The following is a 24,386-nucleotide window of genomic DNA, read 5'->3' as shown; positions in this document are numbered from 1 at the left end:
AGCTAGCTCTGCATTTACTGAACTAGAGTGGCTGCTACTTAAAACTGTCAAGGTGCAAGTAGAAAGTGACATTAGCTACTGAATAAGGACACCTGGATGGGTTTTGTTTGGTTTATTCTTTTACTGTTCCAGACAACTAGTCATGGGTATAGTATTAACTCCAATAACTAAATCATTTTCTGGAGGAACTTTCAGAATACTGCATTGTATTTTTAGTTAAAATGAGCAGTCAGAGAAGACTAAATTTTTGACAGTGTTTGCTGTCATGTTGCAGTCACCCTTTTATGTGTGTATGATCCCATTTTTTAATGAATGTCTTGCATCTTTTTAGATCCAGGAAATTTAAACACTGATTTCTGGACACGCAGTCTCCAGCTGAGCACTTAGCTAAAGGGTTAAAACTCTAGCACAGTGTTTCTTTGACGTGTTGCCACAAACTCAGGAAAAGAAATCTTGTCCAGGTGGCTCCAAACCCTTTGCAAGGAGCTCAGGTAGGAGCGGAGGCAGCAGCTGTGAGCAGCCAGGGTGGCACTTGTGTGCTTGGCAGTAGTGCAGGCACTTCCCTCGGGATTGCAATCCACTTTAGCATGCAGTGGAGTACTTGGCCAGGAATAGCTTCCTTCCCTCGCCTGGAGAGCCAGCACATCTTTGACTTGCCCTGGACCTTGAGCAGAGGTGGTCAGGTGTGACCTTGGTTTAACACACTGTTTGAGGAATGGCACTTCTGCTGGCCACCAGCTCCTTTTTTGTCCCTGCTCTGTCAGTGCAGGTCTCAGCCAACATCCGTGATCTCACGGTGTGACCTTGTGGTTTAAATCCTGCTCAAGCTCTCCTTTTGGGGGTGGAGCATATCCCTACAGTGCTGTCAGAGTCTTGGTTATCCCAAGTACTGCCTGTGCCCTTTCTTGGGTTTGAAATGCAGCATAATGTACAGAAAAACAGAGTTTGCTCTGGTTGGCTTGACCAGCCTAAATCTTTTCATGTGTTTGTTTTTATTTCCAAGAGTACAGCTGCAAATACTTTTCTTCCAAACATACCTTGAGGAACATAGGTGCTGTTGGTTTAGCACAGCCCAGCTGTCCTTACAAATGAGGCTGCGGGCAGGTGCAGTCTCCTGCACAGCTGGAATAGGGTGATTCTGCTGAAGGTCGTTGAATGAAGTGTCCTGACTCTGCTGGCAGAGTGGAAACTCACGTAGTCCCTTAGCACCATTTGACTCACAGGTATCAGTGTCTTTCTTGCAAGACAGGAGCGAGCAAGTGTCACCGTCATCTACCCACACAGAGTTGTACAGCTTCAGATTTCCTGGTTCTTTTGTCTGCCGTTCATTCTCTTCCTGGAACAGGAATAAACATGCAAGTATAGGCACATCTCCAGTATGATAATTCCGCTAATAAAAGCATAGCCTTAAAAAGCAAAATTGCTCTGGTACCAAACCTGCAAGCAGACAAACCAAAGAGGAGTGGCTCTAAACATTGGGTTTGGTGTCCAAGTTTGTCTAGAGCAAGAGAATTGGTTCCATAGTTGTACCTGAGAAGGGTGACTTTTGTGAGGCTGCGAGTGGTTACTTAAAAAAACATAAGCTTAGCATTGAGTAATACTTCATAAAAGAGAATGTTATCATTAAAAAATAAGGCATTTTCTGTAGAGGGAGAACCTGAAAAATTTTAAGGGGAAAGAAAACTGATTAGCTTGAGGCAAGGTTGATAAACACATTGGTAGTTCTGGGTAAGTCCTGTGCTGTCCGTTCGGTGTGTACGTGTGTGCTGCCTCAAAACCTGCTATCTGAGAAAAGAAACTTGGACACAGGCTCTTTTATTGCCTCAGTTGTCCATGGTGGGTCGTCTGAAGCTTTACAGCAAGCTTGCAAAAATTTGAATAGAAATCAAACCACTTTAGTTTGTTTCCCAGGCCTGTTGAAAGGATAAGTATTTTCTTGTTACAGGATCACTAAAGAAGCCCAGAATAAGTAAGAAAAGCCCCTTATTTTGTGTACTAAAAACTAAAACTCGACTCCTCATCAGCCCTGCATCCTGACAGATTGCTGAAAGCAATTTCTCAGCAGGTATTACTCTGCCAAACACAGCCCACCACGTGCCCTTTAGGATTCTGCTGATCCAAAGGCAGGAAAAGGCTGCTAATTTATCTGGAGCCCAGCATCGTCACAAACTCACCTTGCACCAGGAGGTAGACAAGAATGCAGGTGCAGGGTTTTGAAGGGTCACCTGAGCAGGTTCACTTGTTTTATTCTTGTCAGAACCTTTTGAACAGTTTATCAAATGATTAAAGCCCTCCAAGCTGTTGCTGTGTTGTATGAAGAGAAGAGGTTTTGTTTTAAATAGAGTATACCCCTAGTTTGCCATCAGCAGTAGTTAGCAACAAAGCAGCAGTGTCATTGATTTCAAACTGAGTGTCTAAAATTATGCCTAAATAATGCTTACATTCCTTTTGTGGAATGAAATGCTCGGGGTTTAGGGTGCAGATCTGGAAATGATGGACAAAGTGAAGTTACCATACCCTGCCCTAGCATGGATCAGCAGCAGGAGGAACTCAAATGGTGCCAGGGCCGATTTTTTCCCTTATCACTAATTATCTCAAATGTTTCTAATTGAGAACAAGATAGAAAAATGGTCAGTCTGGCTCACAGTACATTGCACTGATTCCAAATAAATTCAAGAGCATCCATAGAAACAGGTTATACCAATCTAATTAAATCAATTTAGAAAGAGATTCAGTTAAATCAGTGCAATTTGTGTGTTCGTAGATCAGCCCTCAAATCAGGAGAAGGTCTCTCGAGCTAATGAGGCATAGCAGTTATTTACTTTGGGGTACTGGGCACCGGTCATCAATTAGGAGTCATTAATAAAGCCTGGCAATAAAGAGCTCGAGCACCCCCAGTGAGTAATGGGGAGCAGTTGCAGGATGTATTAGCATAGTGCTCTGCCTCTGGGTTTCTCTGCAAATCACTTATCTCCCGTCGGGCATTGCATAGAACTCCTGCGTGCTGCTGACTGATGGTGGGACTCGGAGGTTCCCTTGGAAGGAAGAATTTAGAAATTATCTGTGATTTCAGCTGGGTATAGTGGTGGGATGATTTGGTGGGGTTTTTTGCTGCTTCATAAAGCTTTATGTCTCTTTTCTGGTCTTATTACCAGAACAAAGAAGTAGTAGTAGAGCTCTTTCATGATCAAAGCACTATAATTAGAGTTTCGCAAACCTGGGAAATGAGCGGTGATCTGAGGTTGACTCATGTGTTACCAGTATAAATCTCATTCAGGACACAATCTGAGATATATGCCAAAAATACCGTAGCCTCGGAAATTCAGCTTTATTCTTCAGTATTTTTTAAAGCCAAGGCAAGGCGTAGGCAGTTTGTAAGTGTTTTCAGGAAACAAATACATTGATTTGGCGGGTGGAGAGTGAGAAATAACATTGCCAAATATCCGTGTCCCTTTCCACTTCTGCTGGAGGAGCCCTCCTGCACTCTGCCATGAGCTGCTTCCTCAGGGCGTTGGCATACCAGTTTGGGAATGACATCCACCAGTCAGCACAGAGGCCTTCCTGAGCTGTGTTTTACACTTCTGCCGTCCAGAGGGACGCTGGAGAAGCCCTTTTCTGGTAGAAATGGCCACCCTTCCCCAGGACATTTGGGAGCAACCCCAGTCATGAGCGGGGCAGCATTTGGGATGTGGGTGCGGCGCGGGCCCCCCGGTGTGCGGGACCTGCCTGATGCTGTGCAATCCATCAGAATTGTATTAATCCCACTAACGCAGCCGCCATCTGGTCCCGCTGCCGGGCCGGCTCACGCGAGCCCCCGTGATGGATGGCCCTGGGAATTGATTAGTTGTTGTGCGAGACAAATGAACTGTTTTGGCAGAAAATACCAGAGGTCGCTGCATGTGGTCAGGCACAAAGGCTGCTGAATTTTAAAGAGCTGCTTCCAGCATCCATTGCAAGGATGCTGCTTCAGAGCAGCGACGGCTTTTGAGACAAGCCCAGTGCTCCAGAGCACGGTTGGGGTTTTGTTGTCTCCTTCCAGCTCTACTTTTGGGAACACCAGCACTGGAAATGAGTGTAAGGCTGCAGAGATGTGGGAGCCAGCATTCGTGCTGGAAATTATGGGCTGGTGTGCATGTGGGAGGCTGTGCCACAGATGCCTGTGTAGTGCGTGTGGGAGGCTGTGCCACAGATGCCTGTCACTCGCGTAGATGCTGGGCTGTGCAGTCCCTGTGGAAGAGCTCTCCTGCTTCTGTGGAGCCCAGGCAGCCCACAGTGTGCTCAGCCGTGGTGCCTCTCAAGCACAACACCTGCAGGCCCTGACAGCTGGGGCTGGGGGCTTTTCAGGTCAGTGTTGCTTAGAAAGGGCTGCTCTCATGGTGATGTTCAGCAGGCCAATCTTTTGACTTCAAGATGATTGCCAAGTTTATTGCTTCCCCCCTTTTTACCGTCCCCGGAGCAGTGACCCTTGGGGCTTTGCTTTGTTGTGCAAAGGGGCGGCTTGGCTCGGGCCTGCCTTCCCTTTGGGAGAGCACATCCTTGGGTGGCGGCTCCCACTCGGCGCTTCCCGGCCGCCTCCTCTCCGGTGCTGCCGCGGGTGCAGCGAGGCGCGTGCGGTGCGAGGGGAATTGGATGACACATGTCCCGCTCTGTCCCGGCGGCTCTCGGAGGACAGCGCACAAGTGTGCCGGCAAGTGGGCAACACTTCCCTCGGGACGGCCTGCCGGCTCAAAATAAACTTGAGTTATGGATTTATTCAGCTTGTAAAACCTCAGCTGGCATAAATAATTGAGAAAGCAAAGGTTTGTCTGTGAAGCGTACCTCAGGGAGCCGCTCCTGCCTCCCTCCCTCCCACCACCCTTTCTTATGAAAATGATCCCAGTTGCACTGATAGATAATAACAACACCAAGCAATTAAAAGCTATGGGTGGCTGGAGAGAGGAGAAAAGGTTCAGTTAATGAGCTTTTCCTCTTCCTGTGCCCAGGAGAGCCTCCGAAGTGACGAGGCGATTAAAGCGAAGAGATAATTATAGATTATGTGAAAATGGGTCCCTTCGGGGCCGGGGGCCTCGACATAAACAGTGAGTGTTGCGAGTGCCTCTCGGCTCCCCGCACACGTCCCGTTCCGCTCCGCCGCGGTGCCGCTCGCTCGGCAGCGCCGTGCCAAGCTCATGGGCGAAGCCACCTGTTAGCGGCACCCGGGGCCACTCCACAGCAAACCCACTGGGATGTGCCTTGGACCAGCCCCAGGAAAAGGGGAGACGATGCCCAAAGTAGAACCTGGTCTCAGCCCTCTGCCCTGAGCTTTGCGCTGAGGTAACCTGCGGAGGGGGAGGATGGGGACGGGACAAACCTGGGGGGTATTCTGTGCGCAAGGGTAAAATAATGTGAATTTCAAATCTCTTCTTTGCCCTTTTCAGTGGCAGCCTTGGTGCTGTTTAGAAAGCAAGGAGCTTTACAGCACTCCAGATAAGAAGGAAATTATCAACTGGCAGCAGATCTCTTCCATGAGCTGTTTAAAACCTGTTGGCTCAGCGCGTGTGTTTTGGACAGCTTTTGGAGAAGGTTTGCAAAGCCTTCCAAGCTTGGGGTGAGATGTCTTGGTTTAGGTTCTTCCAAATCCTTTTATTCAAGGATGGAAAAAGCTGCCCATGTGTTACTTGCAGGCAACAGGTATGCTTCAACTCATCCTTTAATCAGAATTACCATCTCTTACTGGGGATGGGGGAGAGCACAAGGAAATAGCTTTGGGGGCCATCAGCAAGGGAGAAGAGAAACCTTCTGGCTGTCCTCAGGAAATAGATGTAAAAACTCTACCTGCCTTTACTGACAGTCAAGTGCTTGCTGACTTGAAGACTCCTTTTTGCCTCAATAATCTGACATGGAAAGAAAATTGCATCCAAGTCTTCCTTTTAGCTACAGGTTTTACATTATGGTGCACATTTCCATTAGGTTGAGTTTCATGGTGTTTCCCATCTGAAGATGTCCTGAATACTGTATTTTTTATGTAAATTGAGGTGTTTCCAGAAAGTACTGATGGAAATGCTATGGGTTCTCTCCACCATGACATTATCTGAGCATGTCTTTGCACTGTCACTTCTGTATTTCTCACGTGTTTCTGTCTGGTTTTTGCCTCTTTCTACCAGTTTCTGGGCCTTGCTGCTGGCTCTTACCATTTTTATGAGGAGTGCAAGTTCCTGCTAGGAACAGGTCTGATAAAATCATTGCATCCTTTTTCTTTTCCTGTAGCTACTCCAGTGGAGGTATTATTATGTACACATACACACATGCAAAATAAAGGAAGGGGAAAAAACCGAGTTGCCTAGTTTTCAAGCTCCGTTTCTCATTTGTCCTGTGTGGTTTTCAATGCAGAGTCAGCAAATAACAGTAATTTGTCTTTATTCCATTCACACCGTTAAAGAAGAATGTCTTCCCTAGTATTGGTCCCTCCAAAAATCTGGATTTAACTCCTCTGAGGTCTTTCTTCGGTTTCCCTTCCTGGTTTTAGCTGGATCAGATTGTTTTAAATGTCTGGAGTGCAGCTTCCTGTGACTATTTTATTTGTAGGCAAAATGTTCTCATTGTGACTGGAAAGGGCTTGTTTCTCTTTGTTAATATTTATAGGAAAGTTGGATATAATATATGCTTAATTTTTTTAAAGGAGGGCATCAGGAGCAGAGGAGTGGTGTAAAGATTGAGAAATAAATGCAGAGTAGAAGAATGAAATTTCCCGAAACCTTATCTTCAGGTGGGGAAATTGGTATTCTGGATTAATTCCACTGTGGAGACTTCTGAAAGAAAAGTGGTTTTTTGGAATGGGGATATATAGAGCATTTGCAGAGTTGGTTATTCCAGAAGACTAAATCATGTCCAAATAGCTGTGTCAGGTCATTTTCCCCTTACAGACAGTAATGTCCTTGGGAAATGACTTTAAAAGTCCTGTCTGGAGGCTGTGGTGGGAAGATGGGCTGGTCGTGGTAGGTCAGGGTTGCTGTGCCCTCCCTGCTGGCACAGACCCTGCAGATGCTCCCTGTGGAGCACAGTCAGGTGCTTTATGGCTGCCATGTCCCTCCTGGTACCTCTGGTGCTGCCCTGTGAGGTCTGTCGGGGCTCTGCAGCATGTGGAATGACCAGGTGGCATCGCTGCCAGGGAGGGAAGGGCACAGCCTGAGCTCCTGGATGTGACATGGAAAATCACCCGGGAGCAGCTGAGGATGGTTGTGGGCTTCTCCAGCGAGAAGGGACTGGGGTTTGCTTTGGTGTTACGGAAAAAAGAGCGATCTGTAGTAAATGAGGGGGGTGTGGCTGGCTGTGGGGAACCGAGTTCCTGTGCTGCATTGTCTGAAAAGCAGCTTCTCCCAAAAGGCTGCTGTCGGCAGCCAGGGTTGTGTTGGAGAGGTTGGACTAACAAGGTGGGACTGGAGGGACTTCCCAGCATATCACATCAGCCCTTGTTAGCAGGGGCAGGCATGTCTTGTGACCTCCATCATGAGTCTGTCAAGCTCCATCTCGAGCAGTATAAGCTTTTGCCTTTTCCAATCCCGCTGTGAGATTCTTTTTTTCCTGGAATTCGAGGTAATTGCATTTAAAGCATGCAGTGATCTGATTCCCAGGAGCTTGTGTGTAACGAGCGGGTGAGACCTCCAACGAATGAGTTCATGACAGACTGGTTAAGAAACTGGGGGGCTCCTGTAGTGTCCTTAGGCCTAAACACAGATGTGAAATCCTGTGTGGCTCCCAGCTCTTCACTAGAAAGGTGCAGCTCAGGTGTCTCTGCAGGGACTGCCGGCGTACAAAGAGTGGGAGTGGTGTGCTGGAGAACGGTGCTGCTGAGGGAGCAAGGTGAGAGGGAGGCCAGAGGAAGTGACTTCTTTGGAGAAAGCAGTGATCTGCCACTGAAGGAAGTATTCATGCTTTTTCCCACCCTTTTATGGCACCAAGGCAAGATACAGATGCTTGAGGTCTGAAGAATCAGAGTGTAAGTCAGTAAGCTAGATAAAGAACAATAAAAGGCAAAGCCAAAGTTGGGTCATGGCGCTCTGCCTGCCCTGATGGGAGCAGAGGACGTGGCCTTGCTGGCATTTCATTTTTGGGGGACTGCAGCTCAAAGAGCATCACTTTTTGTTTGTAACCCATTGCTCAGAAATGCAAGTGTTATCTAGATTTTACTTTTCCTTCCTGGCATTCCTCAGCCTTCGAATTCAAAGCAACGCAGATGAACAGAAGTATTGTTGCCTTTTAGCACCAGGGTTCAGTTCTCAAATTGCCCTGTTTATCCTGCTCAGAAGGCCCACAGCACACTGACCTCCTTCGTGGGTCTGGCCAGCTCCAGCAAGCTCCTTTCTGAGTAACTGGGGCTGTCAGTCTGAGTTCTGCTGAACATCCAGAAGGTCTCTAGTTAAGGTGATTGAAAACTGGGGGTGTCTGTGTGAGGCAACAACTCTGTGTTTAACTCCTGTGAAGCTGCCAAGTCCCATAGCAATGCTGATGGGCTCACTTGAACCATGGTTTTCATCTGGAAACTAGAAAGAGAGAGGATTATGTGGACTTTTGGCTTACTTCTGGAAAACCTATGACCTATTTTCTTTATTCCCTGCTAGCAACACAGTGGTATCACTGTATTTATGCCTAGAGGTGTTATTCTTACAAGAATCTGTGAAAGATCTTAACTTCATTAGAGGTTCTGTTTGTTTGGCAGGTAAGGATGGAAGTTTTACTGTGTCTGAAGCCAGAGTATTGCTTTTTGCTGTAAGAGAAGCTGTAGGTGTGACTCAAGCGCATGTGACGCCATCATTTGATCTTTCTGCCTGCAAGCTGTCCTGAGTGAGCACGTGCTGGTGTAATATCCAGGATCCAATGTGTGTTCAGCCAGGGACAGACTGCCTTGCAGGTGTCCTGTTGGTCCTGCTGTTTTCTCCAAGCCACGTTAGTGGCCTCTGTCCTGGATGGATGGCATTGGAAGGGGCTTTGGTGTGACCCAGAGCGGCTCTTACAAGAAGAGCGGCTTTAGCCTTTGCTCTTCTGTGGGATTGCAGTGATTTATACCAGAACTTGAACATGGGTTTTTCTGGCTAACTTCATACATTTCTTGTGTCATTTCACGGGAATAAACTGACATTTGTCTGGACATAATACTGTTGAAAACAACCTTGGTTTTTCTGGGAAGCAGGATCTTCTGTTTCTTAACCTGGGGGTGGGGGGGAAAGCACATTATTCTGCATGTGCAGTACTAGATACCTGTTTCAGTCCAGTGACAGCACTGTATATCTGTAACAAAGTTAGAGCATATAGTGTGCATGTGGCCTTTGTGTTGCACAGTAACATCGTGCTTGTTTTGCTTTTGTTTCCTGAATAGGGAAGAGGACAAGAACATTTTTGATTACTGCAGAGAGAACAACATTGACTATGTAACCAAAGCCATTCAATCAAAAAAAGTGGATGTGAACGTCACAGATGAGGAGGTATGGAGAAGAGATAAGGACTATCAATCTTTTATCTGTTTTGTATATTAATTCAGTGCTACTCCTTTTTAAAATTCCCGGGTTAGGATTGTTATTACAGCAGTTGGACAAACACTTGGTCATTGAGACAGGGTAATCTGTTTGAAAACAGCTTTCCCCTGGATTTCTGGTAGTGTGTGTGTCTGACTGTGGGGCTGTAGCATGTCAGATCAGAAACTTAGTTTCTATGTTATTTTCAGCAATACCATCTGCCACTTGCAGGGTAAGATCTTCTGGGTACCTCCCTTTCCTCACTTTGTACACTAAATGTGGTCAAACAGAAGTAGAAAGTGAGGAAAGCAGCTCTTTTGGCCCATGAAGTCTGTTCAGGTTGAAGGAGGATTTCTGACATGCCGCCAGCTTTTCATCATTCTCAGATGGAGGGCAAGTGAGTGACACTGGCTTTCCAGCTTCACAAAAACACTGACAATGTCCAGTCTTTCTCTGCTCACCAAACTCAAAACGCCATTTCCCCACGGGGAGGTAATACAGGCAAGTAAAAACTGTGTCTAAAACTGTGAATTGGCTTCATCCTTTTCTTGGTAACAGTAAACAGCTGGTGGGGGCAGTTTCCTGTTCATCCTTCAGGAGTTGTGGCCTTACCAGGTTTGTCACCTTGGTTTCCCTGCTTGCACTCTGCCACCTAGCCCTGCCCCTGGTCCAGCCTGAGCACAGCTCCTTCCAGCAGGCTGTGTTTTGGTGAACAGATGAAGTGCTTAGACATTCATAGACTGAGACGCCACAAATTCAGTTGGGTTCTGCTGTAGCTCTAAGCAGATTTCTGCCCTCTGAGCCATGACAGCCCCGGCTGGGGCTCTGAATGCTGATGGCAGGGCCTTTTATTATTAATCAGGAATTCATGTGAATTAATTTTCAGAAGAGAGGAGGGAGGGTGTTCACAATCAGAGTTGGAATTTCACATCATAAATTCAATGAACTGAAACTGTCATGTGCCGCACAGTCACTGCAACAGTGCTGTTCCTGAGCTCCATCCTCCTGCTGAGCACAGCTTACAGAAGGAGATGTCCAGGGCAGTCCCACAGAAAATACAGCGTGAGTCTGTTAATTAATAGAAGCTCATTTTTAGGATCACATGCTTGCAATAAGTGCATGTTAGCATTGCTTTGTTTCCACTGGCAAGGTGCTTTTTGTAGGTAGCAGCATTCAGAAGCTTGTATCTTCCTTTCTGTTCAAGTAGCAGCTGAGCTTGTTTTCAGCCAAAGAAATACTGTTTAAAAAAAAAAAATCAAAATATTTTGTGGAAGCTGAAATATCTAAACTATGTAAAAACTACCAGATGACTTCCTCTTTGGGAATTATCCATGAGTCCCAGATGTAAAAGAAGTCCTATTTCTAACTAATGGGTATTAGCACATGGCTGTTGCAGAGTATGGGATTGCTTCAGCACAGGCAGGAGCCAAAAACATCTTCCTACCTGTGAAGGACTTGTGGGAGGATTCCCACTGGGGCAAAACTCTCCCAGAGATTAAATTCTCACAGCTTCAACAATTTTGGTTTACCCCAACAAATGGGCAAATAGGGGAAGTAAGTTTTATTTTTTTTAGAAACTGCTTGCTTGCTTCCTTATGCTGAGTCTGACTGGTCCAAAAAGCAAAAAACTAGCGTACCAAAAGGAAAAATCAGAAAGAAATAGTTATTTCATTATATGTTAAGGATCTGAAACCATCACCAGTGTTGTTTGGTATCCAAACATGTTCTTCCCAGTCTGGGAGGTAGCTTATTTTCCAATATCATGCAGCTTGATTGAAGTTTTAGGACCCATTTTAGACTAGAGGTAACCCAGACTGAGCCTTTCGTGAAGTGTTCTTAAGCATAATCTTGTCATTTTTATTAAGGATTTTGGTGTTACTGTGTAAATACCTCCTGCCAAATCCGAAAGCTGCCTCACCTGGCCTCTGGACATCATTCACGCTGCCAATCCTTTGATTTAAATCCCTATAAATTTAAAATACCAGCAGGGTACATGCAAAGAGTTAACTTTTTATGAAACAAAATCTACTGAAGCACCAAATAGTCTCATGCTAAGCTGCAGAGACGCTCAGCTCAGCCTTTCCTTGGACAATAAAGACTTGGCTGGGGTTGTAGGGTGTTTAGATTTTACTTTTATGTGATATGTTAGTACTAGTTGTTAGATCTAATTGTATCCTCCCATTTTGTGCAAACCTGGAATAGGTCAGAGAAAGGAGAAAAGAAATCAAGAATAAAAATGTAAAGTGGGGATGAGCCAACTTAGGCAAAGCAAAAGGATTTCAGCAAGGGCAGCAGAAGATTCTGGGGTTTACATAGGTGCACTGGGAAACTTCCAAAGCATAAGTGGCCTTCTCCCCACGAGAGTAAAGCTCTTCATGTGCAGCATTAAAGCCAGCATACCTGCTAACAGCTTGGATATGATAAACTTCAATTTAGAATTAAACAAAGAATCTAATGACAGTAATCGTGTACAAGCTTCCATTTACCGTGTCTAAATTGCCCAGAGTTCAACAGAATCACTTGCATTCACTTATAAGAAGTAGCACAGGCTAAAGCAACCTGTTTTCCTTCTGTATGTCAGCAGGACTAATGGAATAAGAAATGAACTGTGGCTGTGAAGTCACCCCAGGCACATCCTGAGAGTGTGGCTCACTTGCTGCCTATTTGAAAATGGTACTTCTTCAACTTCTAACAAACCAGGAGTTGCTCAAAGGCAGAGATGAGTTGCTTTTGTAATTTGTGCCAAGAGCTGTGGGAGTTGTAGCTAGATAATTTTTATTTAATTGTTGGATAAATCCCAGTAAACAAGTATGTTACCTGTGTGCAGTGTTTAAGCCCTTGCCAAAGCTTTAATGAAAGGCTTAGTCCCCGATCCTCATGCTTTTGAGACAGCAAGTGCCAAACTGGTGCCAGCTTGCCAAGGAAAGGACAGAGGGGAAAATGGATTTGAAGAAGGGTCACATACTTCTGGATTTATAGGCTTTCTCCCGTTAGAAAAACTTCAGCAAACGTTTCAGAGCTCTGAAAGTGATTGACTTCCAAGTTGAGTTTACCTGTATAATTGCAACAACCCTTCCATTCGCTGTTCCTGCTGTCACAGGGGGATGCAGCCATTCTGTGGGTATCTGTCTTTTCTTAATTACTGCTAATAGAACACTTGCTACAAGTTAGAGTGGCTCATTGCTATCCAGCCATTACAGCTGCAAACATCATGCCCAGAGGTGTGGCTGTAGGCTGTAGCACATCCATTCAGTTTGGCTTTGTTCTCCCCTTTCTCTGCTCGGGCTAATTGATGTGAAAATCATTCCCATCCATTTGTCTGCCGACTCGGTGTATGGGAGACAAATCCCTGTCCTGTGCTTTGTTTGTGAACACCCTGTGACTTGGAGCTGAGCAGAATTGATGTGATGTTGGCTTGAGAAACTGCTGCAGGAGCTGGCCAAGCTGGCAGCGGTTAGCCAAGCAAAGCACAGAAGATTTAAGAGGCAGGGTTAGTGCACTGGGGCTATTTTTATGCTTTTTTTTTATTAAATACTTCAAAGGCAGGGGGAAATGCATCCTCTCAAGTAACTTCTGCACCAACTGCTGTGTTTGAATTGCAGGGAGGGAGTACCTTGATGTTTGATGGTGTCTAGTCAAGACCTCACTGCTGCAGCGCTTTCCTACGTGAAATTATTCATGTTGCTTTGAGTCTCTCACTGCTTAATGACATAGTCATGTGAGAATTGTTTTGGGAAAGCTCAATCTGTGGCCCTTAAGATTTCTGCCACGTTATTTAAGCACACAAACACATGCTATGTGCTGATATAAAGCAGCAGCTGTGCAGAGGTGATATCCATGCTCTACAAAGACTGGGACTGTATGTTCAGTTTAAGCTTGTCTTATCACTAAGGTTTATTTTAAGAAAGACGTGGGAAACAAGTGGGTTTTGTAGCTGTGTATCTGCCTAAGTATGTTAGCTAGAGCTGTTGACTGTTGTTGACTTTTCTGATGCCCTGCAAATAGTAGTGAATATTATCTAGTTTCCATAGAGCCGTTAAGGTTGAAAAAGACCTCTAAGATCATCGAGTCCAACCATTTTAAATACCAATTTTTTAGTAGTGCTTTTTGTTATGCTGTAAGTGGGTTGAGATTCTTCTGCAGGTGTTTTTCCTTCCACATCCATAGTGTGCTCTTGCACAGAAGGTCTCCAAAGCCCCTTGCACCCCATGTCGAGGGCGTAGCATGCTGCAGACATTTCTTGGGTGGAACGTGTCAGCTGTTTAATAGTGTACAATTACAATGCAGAGCCATTTAAGGCACTAATTAGAAAATATTGTATCCATTTAGAGTTGCAGAGAAAATATATAGGTAAGCAGAGTGTAATTACCCAGAGTGGAATTGGCCCAAGACTTGAAATCCATACTCCTGCGAATAGCACAAGGAGATTTTTAATGGCTAGAGATGATGAGGCTTCAGGGTTTTGTCCTGTTCAAAAGGCACCATGTGTAGCAGAACCAGCCTTCCAGTATCATAGGCAGGACAAGTTGCACAGTGCTCTGGTACCCTGAGCTGTCACAATTAACTGTTGGCTTTCCCTTATTGCTCTCAGCCAAGTTCAGCACCAATAAAATGAGATTCTCCTTGTCCAGAGACAATTGCAAACCAACATATTTTAGCCACTAATCTGTAGCATGAATTTTGATACAAAGGGTAGAAGTGCCTTTATCATGTAATTGTACAGTCAATGCATTTGAATAATTGCAATATTATTCCTCTACACATACATCAAAACATCGAAATCATCTGTTGAAGTATTTATTGCTATTGTGCATATTGCAGATGTGCCTCTTTCTTTTGACATAAACATCTGTGCTATGAAAAAAGTTGGTATTTGTCCGACCAAAATGCTAGGTCTTAAGTAATTACCCGTCCAGAGATGAGTTAAGGCTGCTAAATGTGAATTAAAGATCTCTCCATATTTACCAATTATTTTAAGTTGTACTCTTTCCCCCTTGTAGACTTTGATAGTGGTGTTGAGGGCAAGAACATGAATCATTAAATGGCCTGTGGATGTCATCAGTGCTTCCATGGAAAGTCACTGTCAGAAAATTCATTCTAATGCAAGGTTAATTAGTGTAACATTAAAATTACATGTTACAAAAATTAATTAGTTGCTGGGTCAAAAAGTGTGCATTTCCTGACTTAAAATCATGCTCTACCTCTGCTGCCCTGCCCAGGAATATCCAGCAGAAGCAGTGTGAGCTTTGGTCACAGGTGTCTTCTGCTCCTCCTGCTTTCTAGCACCATGGCCGGGAAATTTGGCTCACAGTTCCCATTAGCAGATAAATGAGTTGCTCACCTTGCTCCCCACTGCTTTGTCAAGAGATTTATGACCAGGCATGGGCTAATTTAAACGATTTCTTCTGTGAGGGTCTGTGACTGTTTTCCATGGCATATTGGAAAACACAGGTCAGTCTGATGGTGTCACACCTTGAGGGGGGTGATATCTGGTCATCTGTGATTTCCAAGGAATCCCCTGCACGTGTGCTGTCCTAAATCAGGACAGACTGATAGAACATTAAGGCTAATTTACTAAGTGTACATAGAAGCTTTTCTTCTTTGTTTGCTATCTCAAACTACTTTGAGTTACATTTCTCAGGGATCCTAAGCTACTTCCCACGTCCTTGGGCATGCAGGAAGATCTGAACTTCCATTGCATCCCATCTCATGGTGGCAGACACCTATAGAAAGGGGATGGGAAGAAAACTGGAGTTTTGGGAGGGGCTGGAGGCGTGGATGCAGCAGCCTGCCCAAGAGAGGACCGTCGGGGGTGCCTGCCCAGACACCCAGTTTCAGTCTTCTCTTGCAGCAGAGGCAGGACCCGTGGGTTGAGTGCTTCAGACCTGCCAGAGGAATGAGCTGTTTGGGGACTTTGCATCCGGGTGACTTAGGCAGCGTTGAATATCCGACCCTTGCTGTGTAAGCCACTGCTCTCAGAAAAGTCAGAGGTGCCAAAATCCTAAATCTATATGGGAAAACAAATAATATCCTGGCTCCTGCGTTTCATACTTTGCTGCTTTTCCCCTCTGAATTTTTTGCTGGCTTGTGGGTTTGGTGCTAAATTAATGAAAAATTAAACCGTGTGTCACTTTGACGCTCCCAGCATTATTGTGCAAGTCCAAATCACCAGCAGTAGTAAGTAGCATACTAATATTATTTTGTATTTTTTTTTAAGTCTGTGTTAATTTTGGTATTGGTGCTTATTACTTAATAGCAAGACTGATTTTCCATGGGGATTTTTTGCTTGGGTTTGTTATTTTTTTCCTGGCTGTTTCAGGGCCGGGCTCTGCTCCACTGGGCATGTGACAGAGGACACAAGGAGCTGGTTTCAGTACTGCTACAGAACGCTGCTGACGTGAACATCCAGGTAAGAAGGAACACAGAGGTAAACTGGGTTGATGTTTTATGCAGCCTCCTGACCAAATGTTTCCATGAAACTGAAGTCTTCCACAACTCCACAGCAAGTTCTCTCAGGGTATTTATCACAGAAAAGCTGCTCCATTCTGGTGAGATCCCACCTGCAGAGCTGCATCCAGCTCTGGGGCCCCAGCACAGGAAGGACATGGACCTGTTGGAGCGAGTCCAGAGGAGGCCACAAAGTTGATTAGAGGGATGGAGCACGTTTCCTCTGAGGCTGAGAGAATTGGGGTTGTTCATCTTGGAAAAGAGAAGGCTTCAGGGTGACCTAATTGCAGCCTTCCAATACCTACAAGAAAGATGGAGAGAGACTGTTTACAAGATCATGTAGTGACAGGACAAGGGGGAATGACTTAAACTGAAAGAGAGTAGGTTTAGATTAGATATTCGGAAAAAAAAATTCTTCCCTGTGACAGTGGCGAGGCACTGGCACAGGATGCCCAGAGAAGCTGTAGCTGCCCCATGCCTGGAAGTGTTCAAAGGCCAGGCTGGATGGAGCTTGGAGCAGCCTGGTCTAGTGGAAGGTGTTGCTGCCCATAGCAGGGGTTTGGAAACTAGATGATCTCTAATGTCCTTTCCAACCCAAACCATTCTGGGATTCTCTTGTAAGAACATCCAAAAAAGGTAACCTGAGAAAAATAACAGAATTTTGAGCCACTGAGGTTTGCAGCCCACGTGTCTGAGCTTAGCTGACACCAGTTTCAGGGTATCTGAATTGAGCGGGTTTTGACCTAAACTGGTTCAGCAACCACTTTGCAAATGGTTTCTTCCAGCCAGTCATCCTGGGTCTGCCAGTGCTCCTGAGTCAACACCCTCAGTTCTGTCAGCTTGTTGTAGTTAAGGGCTGGCCTGTGTAAATGTGATTGTGTTCAGAAATAATTGTCCAACATACTTCTGTCAGATCACGACTGACTGCACTTTACCATCATGGCGCTTACTGGCTCTGCTCCCCTTCCCAGCTTGGACATAGATACACCTCTGCTGATGAACCTTGGAGCTCTCACTGGTGAGATCTGAGCAGCCTTCAGTAGATGCTTTGGGAATTTGTATGAGGTGGATCTGAAGCAGAGTTGCAGTCTGAAGGCTTGTCAGCAGAGCTGTAGCATTCACAGGCTACAGACAGTTGTGTTGGTATTTACACACACATAAAATTGTTGTAAAAAAGTCTGTCTTGCCCTTTCCTGGGCAGCACTGCTAGTGGGACGGGAATGAGAAAGCACAGCTCTGCTGTGGCTGATGAGATGTGTATGTTCATGCTTAGGTCTCCAGGGTTTCAGTTGTAGTAATGGATTTTATCGGGGTTTTTCCCTACAGAGAAGAGGGATAGAGTGAAGCCAGTGCAAATGGGGGGCTTTGCACGCCCTGTCCATCTCCTTTCAGACAGAGCTAGTGAGTGGTGTGTTGGACACAGGCAAGAACAGCTTTGCATTGAAATTGGGAAGGAGTGGAATCAGGCAGCTGCCCACTCCCTTCGCCCTGGCAGCCTGGGAGATGGTTCTGGGTTCTCTCAGAAACATCTCTTCTCTTTGACACTTGTCTCATTCCTTTGGAGGTAAAGTCTGACTCTTAGAAGAAAAAGCAAAGGGAGAATCATCGTATTTTTTTTTCCTTTGAGCATTAATTTTCTGTTAAATTCTTCTCTTTACTTTTTGATGCATTGCACATTTTCTAACCAGATTATTTTTGGCCAGTAACAAAAGGTTAATAATAGCCATAAAAAGAAAAATCAATCTTTGATATGTTTTTCCCCACCAAGGTAATAAAGGAGAATTTTTTATAAAGGTCTCTGTTTGCACGTAGGTGTGTTCCCAGAGAAGGCAGACACATTTTTATTCTCAACCATATATAAATTGCAATAACATTTCAAGACTTTGTGACAATGTTTATTTCTCCTTTTTAAAAATTTTTTTTTTTTTTTGACCTTTGCCCTGGAAGAATTCACATCCAAAGCAAAAGCAGGAAAAATTTAAAGAGCAACCAGAAGAAAAAGTGAGAGGAAGAAACTGCCTTCCTAACAGGCCATAACACCGCAGCACCTGCTATGAGACATTACCGAAGGCACTGTCAGTGAATGCATGGGCTGCAAAGAGCAGTGGGTTTGGTGTGAGGGAATACCTGCTGAGTGGGTGATGCTGTTTTTCCAGAGTGATGTGCTCCCAGCAGAGGTTCCCTTCACACCTGTGTCCAAGCAGCCTCCACGATTCCCACCTGCCTCTCCAGGTCTTCAGGGGTTCTTCTGTCTTGTTCAGTTTTGCAGCAGCACCTTCGTGCAGGCAGCGTGAGACATAAAGAATAAATTAGGGATTAGGAGGGTTATGAGCAGGTAGTGAAGGAATGTTACAGACCAATTTTTCTTTAATGCCTATGTTTTAGTATGCTTCTAAAAAGTTAGTCAAACAGCATGACAGATTTACACTCTCTTCCATTACCTTCTTAATAAATGTTCTTCCATCTTGGCTCTTCTGCAGTGCACTAAAGGATTTAGCTGCCCTAAGCAGGCAGTGACAGTGATGCTCTGCTGGGTGACCTGGAGCAAGTCTTACCTGTTCACTGTGCCTGCAGATGTGCCTTAATCCCTTTTTGCTGCCTTATTTTAGTTACCTTTGTACTATCGATTGTCAAAGTCTCTGGATCAAGAGGGTCTGCAAGAATCAACTTATTGCTCTTTGTTGATAAACAGGCAGCTTTAGGAGTAGGAAGAGTGGTCTCCTGGCTCTGCTCATTCTTGTAGCATGCTCAAAACCACTTTAATTCTGGGAATAACCCATGCCTGTGGACTGCAGTGATCCAGTGCCTGTGCTCTGTTTTTTAACAGTGGTGCTGCAGTTTCCAAAGGGTGCTTCACTAATGTCACTGAACAGCTGCAGCCACTGAATGCTCTGGTTGTTCATAATTAGCTCTAATAGCACATTTGAAAAGAGGTGGTAAAGCAATTGCCATGGGCGAGGGGATACAGAAAGGCAACAGGCTGCTTTGCTTTGTTGAGAAGGGGCATTTGTGTAATTGAATTACCTAAGTCTTCAGTGCCAGAGGCCATGTCGCAGTGGGTGGTGGGATGGTGTTTTGGAGCTCTGCTGGGAATACCCAGAGCTTGGGGCTCAGTCTGAGAACAGCCTCCTTCACTGGAACTGTTTGCCTAAAACAGCAAGGTAACAGTTGGTAACATAAAGTTATGGTAAAAGATAATCATGTTATGGTAAAAGCATAACACAGTGGTAACATAACAGTTACAAAGGAGTGCAGCAACATGACTATAATACCCATTTCTAGCTTTAAAACATATGAAGACACAAGTTTTCCTTGCAGAGGATGAGCAACAAAGGAAAACCGCTTTCCTCTATGGGGAGAGCACCTCCTGGATGCGAGGTGCTGCTCAAGCAGCTTTCAGAGGAGCTCCTTCAGTGGTTTTGGGGGATGTAGACCACAGGCTTTGCTCCTGGACTTTCCGTGGCTGCATTTTGTTCCATTTGTGGGTGCTCCTTTCTCCAAAATAATAATCCACGTGTTCATGCATGCCCTTGGGAGTGTATGGGGAACTATCCTGGAGTGGTGCTAAGCAACTCAGCTTACTGTGGTAGAGCTTTTCAAGCCTATCTGGCCACGTGAGCAAGTTTTAACATAAATACTGTGAGCTGTAAAGGGAATGGTATCACTTGACACACAGGATCATTAAGGGCTGTGTACATACATATCCACGTGGTAGAGCTGCTGAGTTTAAACTGTATCTTAAGTATTTTATGATTTTTAAACTGCATCATTGTGCAATTATCAATGTTATGGTAATAATTTTCTGTGCTGAAATTTTTCTGTAATTATAACTAAAAGGATGAAAAAAGCTGTAACTGATCTTCAGTTTTTATTTGCTGACTTTTCACTTTCCCAATAAAGTGCAGATTAGTGCACTGAGGCACTAAACACACTGGTCAGCAAGTTCTCAGTGGTCACTCATGGACCCTTCAGGTGTTTGAGAAGGAAACTTGAGACGAAAGCTGAAAATCATCAGGTTAAGAAATCTGTTGTTAGTATATGTGGGGTTTATTTTATTCATTCCTATATAGTTGTAATTTCTGGTGTCAATGCTGTCTGCAGAGAGCATTGGTTGATTTTTGGTGCCAGTGCTGGATTTGTATCTTGTACCAATTCATGCAAGGCTGCTCAGTCATATTTATGCACTGAGGTGATGCTTGTCAGCATATTTTGAGTTGAATCGGGTTTTTTTTCTTTTTTATTTTTTTTAAAGATACTTAGAGTAACAGGAGGAGCATGGTTGCTTCTCCAGGTTGTCTTTCTCCAAGTTCCTGACTTCCCTCCTCTGTTTGCATCCTAGCACTGGTGAGTCAGAGGGCTCCTGGAGATGTGGAACATGGAGCAGCCATCCCCTTGTAATGCCTTCACTGACTGGGCATAAAAAAAAGAAAAAACCTTTTCAAATTGAGACAATACAAACATAATAAATGGCAGGGAGGGTTCATCTCCCTCATGACTCAATCCTTCTCAAACAACATTATTATTGACTGGCCTATTGGTTGCCAAAAAAGGAAAATCAATTGTACTAGAAGTAGTTGCTGGGGCACAGATCACAGTACTAACCCAGCAGAGACAGGTTGATTTTTATCAACTATCCAAAGACTAATTTCCACCATTAGCTAAAAATGAAGCAGAAATTATGGATATGTCGAAGATGGCTAAGATTGGTGGTCTGTTGGTTTTGTGTGTTTGTATAGGTTTTCTGTTTTCCTGCCTGACTCTTAAAAGGATTGTGTCTGTATAGGACAAAAAGCAGCAAGGAATAGTCAGGCCTGCTTGCGTGCTCGTTTTTTTTTCTTTTCAGCCTTGTTCGTTTGGATTTCACAGCAAGGGTCTTGTGTTGGAGGCGTGCAGATATTTAAAAATTAAGCTGGTCTCAGCAAACGTGCATCCCGTCCCTGCCTCCTGCACCGAACATCTGTCATGCCCTCATGATTCTGTGCCTGTAGGGAGATGGAGAAATTGATGTGGATGTTTTGACTGTTGTGACCAAGGACCACATGTCTTTCCCCCTCCCCAGTGAGATGGGGATGCAAACACACTTGTGGGTAGGGTGCCAGCTGCCAAAGTCCTCTGCTGTTATGACCATTCTCTAAACCTGGCTGAGATTAAATAGGAACACGACAGCCTCGTGCCCTTGCAGTTAATGTCCCTAGGATCAATTTCTCCCTACATACACTAAAAGCCTGGCTCATAAAGCCACAAGGGGCCCTGTCCTGGACCTGATACTGCAGCAGAGGCTTTGGCATTGCTCACAGCAAGCAAAGGGTGTCACAGGTACTGCTGAATTGACCATTGCTGTGGGAGGGAGCTACAGTGGGAAGTGCATGGGGGCACTACACAGAGCTGAAAAGCAAAGCAATGAGAGCAGATTCATTAACCACGGTAGTGTCCTTCTTCCCTTAACCACCCCCCACCCCGATCCCTGTGTCAGTATTTCCATGGTCAGTTTTGTCGAGCAGATCTCCAAAGACTCTGCAGCCTCGTACCCCTTCAGCCTTGACACCGTTGCCAGTGGGTGTGAAAGCCATTAGCCAAAAGAAAGGAGAACTCTGCTTAGTGACAGAGGGTAGCATTCTACATTGAAGCATTGACATGGTGCCAGTCACACAGTTATTACAAGTGGCACAGCTCCATGTCTCTCCTGCGGGTCTCTCTGTGGAATGTAGATTGGCAGCAGGTTGAATGTTAAATGGTCACCACTCAGCAGATGCTGTTTTTACCTACTGGGAGAAAAGTCCCTTTCAGCAGAAACATTTGCAAAATATTGGCACTCTCAGTATATGCTGGGAAATGCAGAGATTGATCCCTGTTTTGCTCCTTGGCTTCTGAAGACACCTCAGGCTTCATCAACAGTAACCATAGGTTGTACAGATGATGAGATGTTTCCTTCTGCTTGTCCAGGCTGGGCTTTTTAGCATTGTTTCTTCCCATCTTCCAGCCTGACGTGTCCAGTCTGTTTCTTCTGCTCCCTGTAGACAGATGGATCATTGCTTCAGGGCTGGTGCAGCAGAGCAGTTGGCACCCTTGCTCAGGCAGCCCATGTGCCTGCAAAGCAGCTCACCAGCCAGGAACTGCTGCAGGCTCCCGTGTCTTGCAAAACCAGCGTTTGAAAAGTGAAATCCAAGAGCTGGTCCTGAAGAAACTCGCAGTGGTCTCTGCTGCTTTACACTCAAGGCCTAGAGATGCTTTCAGGGTAATCAAAGCACAGGGTTTAAAAAGCCGGGACCGAGGACAGCGGCACATTTTAGTGGCTTGTGGGCATCACCTCGTACTGAGGGCTGTGCTGTGCAGAGGGAGGCACTTTCCATGGCCAGTGCTGGGGCAGGAATGCAGTCTGGCAGAAGGCACATAGTTTTAGCTCAGGGAGCCTTGTGCCTGATGCCGTGCCTGACAGCACAACTCTTTTGTGGTACGTTCTGTGTCAGTGCTCACAGCAGACAGGAGCCAGCAGCAGCAGTAGCAGTGAGCTTTGAGGTCAGTGCAGGTGGCACCATGGAGGAGGAGCAGGTATCTTACTCCCCACTGCCTTCATGTGTCCCTGCAGAGACAGGAAAGAGCCTTACCTTGAATGCCTCCCTTCGAGGAGGTGGGATGGCCCCATGGCCCTTGGTCTCAGGGTCATCTCTGAAATAAGCATGTGTTAGAACATCTGTAATTCTGAGGTCATTGTTGGAACTCCTTTAGCCCCTCATTAAGGTGTTTGGTTAATTGCGCAAACAGGATACCGCTGGCAGCCAAGCTGGTTCTTCAGGTGAATGCATCACCCTAGGAATGGTCTCTAATCACCCTGGGAGTGGTCTCTAATCACCCTGGGAATGGTCTCTAATCACCCTGGGAATGGTCTCCAGCCATGCTTCATTCCCTAAGGCTTTGGCATCACCCATCCCTGCCAGAGGAACCACCAGGCCATCAGCTACTCTTTGCTCAGAGATGGTTCCCAGAACATCTTCTTTTACCATCAGCCTCTTGGAAAAGCTTTCCCTGTTTTGAAGAAGTTCTACCACTCACCTTCTTCTTGCAGACTTCTCCATTTGAGAAAGCCTGGCTTTACTTTCCACATGGAATTTTGTATTCATCCGTTGTCAGCAGTTGTTTCTTCCAGTTCGCTCTAAAAACCAAAACCAAACAAACCCACACACAACAAAAAACAACAACAACAACTAAAACCCACCCCAGTTCTAGGTAAATCATTGGAGCATCTCAAATTTGCAGTCTTCAGTACAAAGTGCTTTAGTTAAGTTTTGCCAAGTAAGATTGCTTTAGACGTTGTTGGGGCAGTAACTCTTTAAGCTTATTTTGGTTATATTTTAAGTAAGATGTTTCCTGATTATAGCTCCATGGATTGTAAGTGGCGAAACAGCACTGAAAATGGCAAAGCTAATTTAGTAGGTTCCTGTTTCTCAACTTGTACATGTTACTTTTGCATCCATGAGAACAGTGTCAGTGCAGGAGACTTTCTAGCTCAGAGTCATGTCTCTGGTGGCAGGGAAGAGTGAATGCTTGGGGGACAGAGTAGGGTAAGTGTACAGTGATCATTTCATATATTTTCCCAGAATCTGTGGCTTGGAGGCATCCTGAACCACTGTTACTATCTTTGCACTTTCATCCCTCTTTGGATTCCCAAACTTTATGCTAGTGGGAGTCCTGTAATTAAACTGTGCATTTGCTATGCACTTGACATGACCATTTCATGTGAGAGCCCATCGTTCTTGTGTAATGAGAAACAGGAATTGTTCCCCCAGTTACCTTCTCTGTCCTGATTTTGATTTTATTAGCCTCCTTGCTTTCCTTTGATCACTTCTTTCTCAGACTGAGGAGTTTTATCTATTTAATCCCACCCCATTTGGAAGCTGCTCAGTAACTTTGCCACTTGTCATCCTTTGGTTCATTTCTAGTTCTTCCTTACTCCTTTCAGATGAAGGGAGCAGCACTTGTCCCAGTGCCCAAGCTGTAAGTGCCATATGAGATATAATGAAGCAATATAGTGATGTTTTCTTATTTCCTTTCCCCCCACCCCCCGCCCCTCATAATACCTCCTTGTTGTTTGTCTTTTATAAACTACCATTGAATACAGAGCTGGTGTTACAGAGCTGTCTGTAATAACTCATGATCTGTTTCCACAGAGGTAATAGCTAGCTCAGAGCCCATTGCACTGGATTTAGACTGAAGATCGTTTTTCCACGTGTGCATTACTTGGTGTTTATTAGAGCTGAATTTCATCTGCAGGCTTTTCACCCCATTACCTTGAGATGCTTTTGTAGCATTTTACAGGCAGCTTTTGGTTTAAAGGACTTGGATGCTTCACTCCCAGCCTACTTCCCCTGTTCACTTGTGTGGGCTGAACAAGCCAGGCCCTTGCACAGACCCCTCAGAGGCTCCAGCTCTCACCAGCAATTGTGCAAGCTGGTT

At 45.2% G+C, this 24,386-nt stretch overlaps 1 protein-coding gene across 1 annotated transcript in view; it reads left to right on the top strand.

The window, feature by feature from the left end:
- Nucleotides 1–24,386, top strand: part of ACBD6 (acyl-CoA binding domain containing 6) — an 81,257-nt gene that overhangs the window by 26,172 nt on the left and 30,699 nt on the right. The window contains exons 5-6 of the mRNA XM_042033862.1: nt 9,353–9,458; nt 15,808–15,897. Of these exons, the coding sequence (XP_041889796.1) occupies nt 9,353–9,458; nt 15,808–15,897 (196 nt within the window). The remainder of the gene's footprint in view (nt 1–9,352; nt 9,459–15,807; nt 15,898–24,386) is intronic.

Source organism: Corvus kubaryi, unplaced genomic scaffold (genome assembly GCF_017639235.1).
Source record: "Corvus kubaryi isolate FWS band 111438036 unplaced genomic scaffold, C.kubaryi_AGA036_p1.0 37361, whole genome shotgun sequence".
NCBI lineage: Eukaryota > Metazoa > Chordata > Aves > Passeriformes > Corvidae > Corvus > Corvus kubaryi.
The sequence above is the reverse complement of the archived record's forward strand: the minus strand, read 5'-3'. Positions and strand labels throughout refer to the sequence as shown.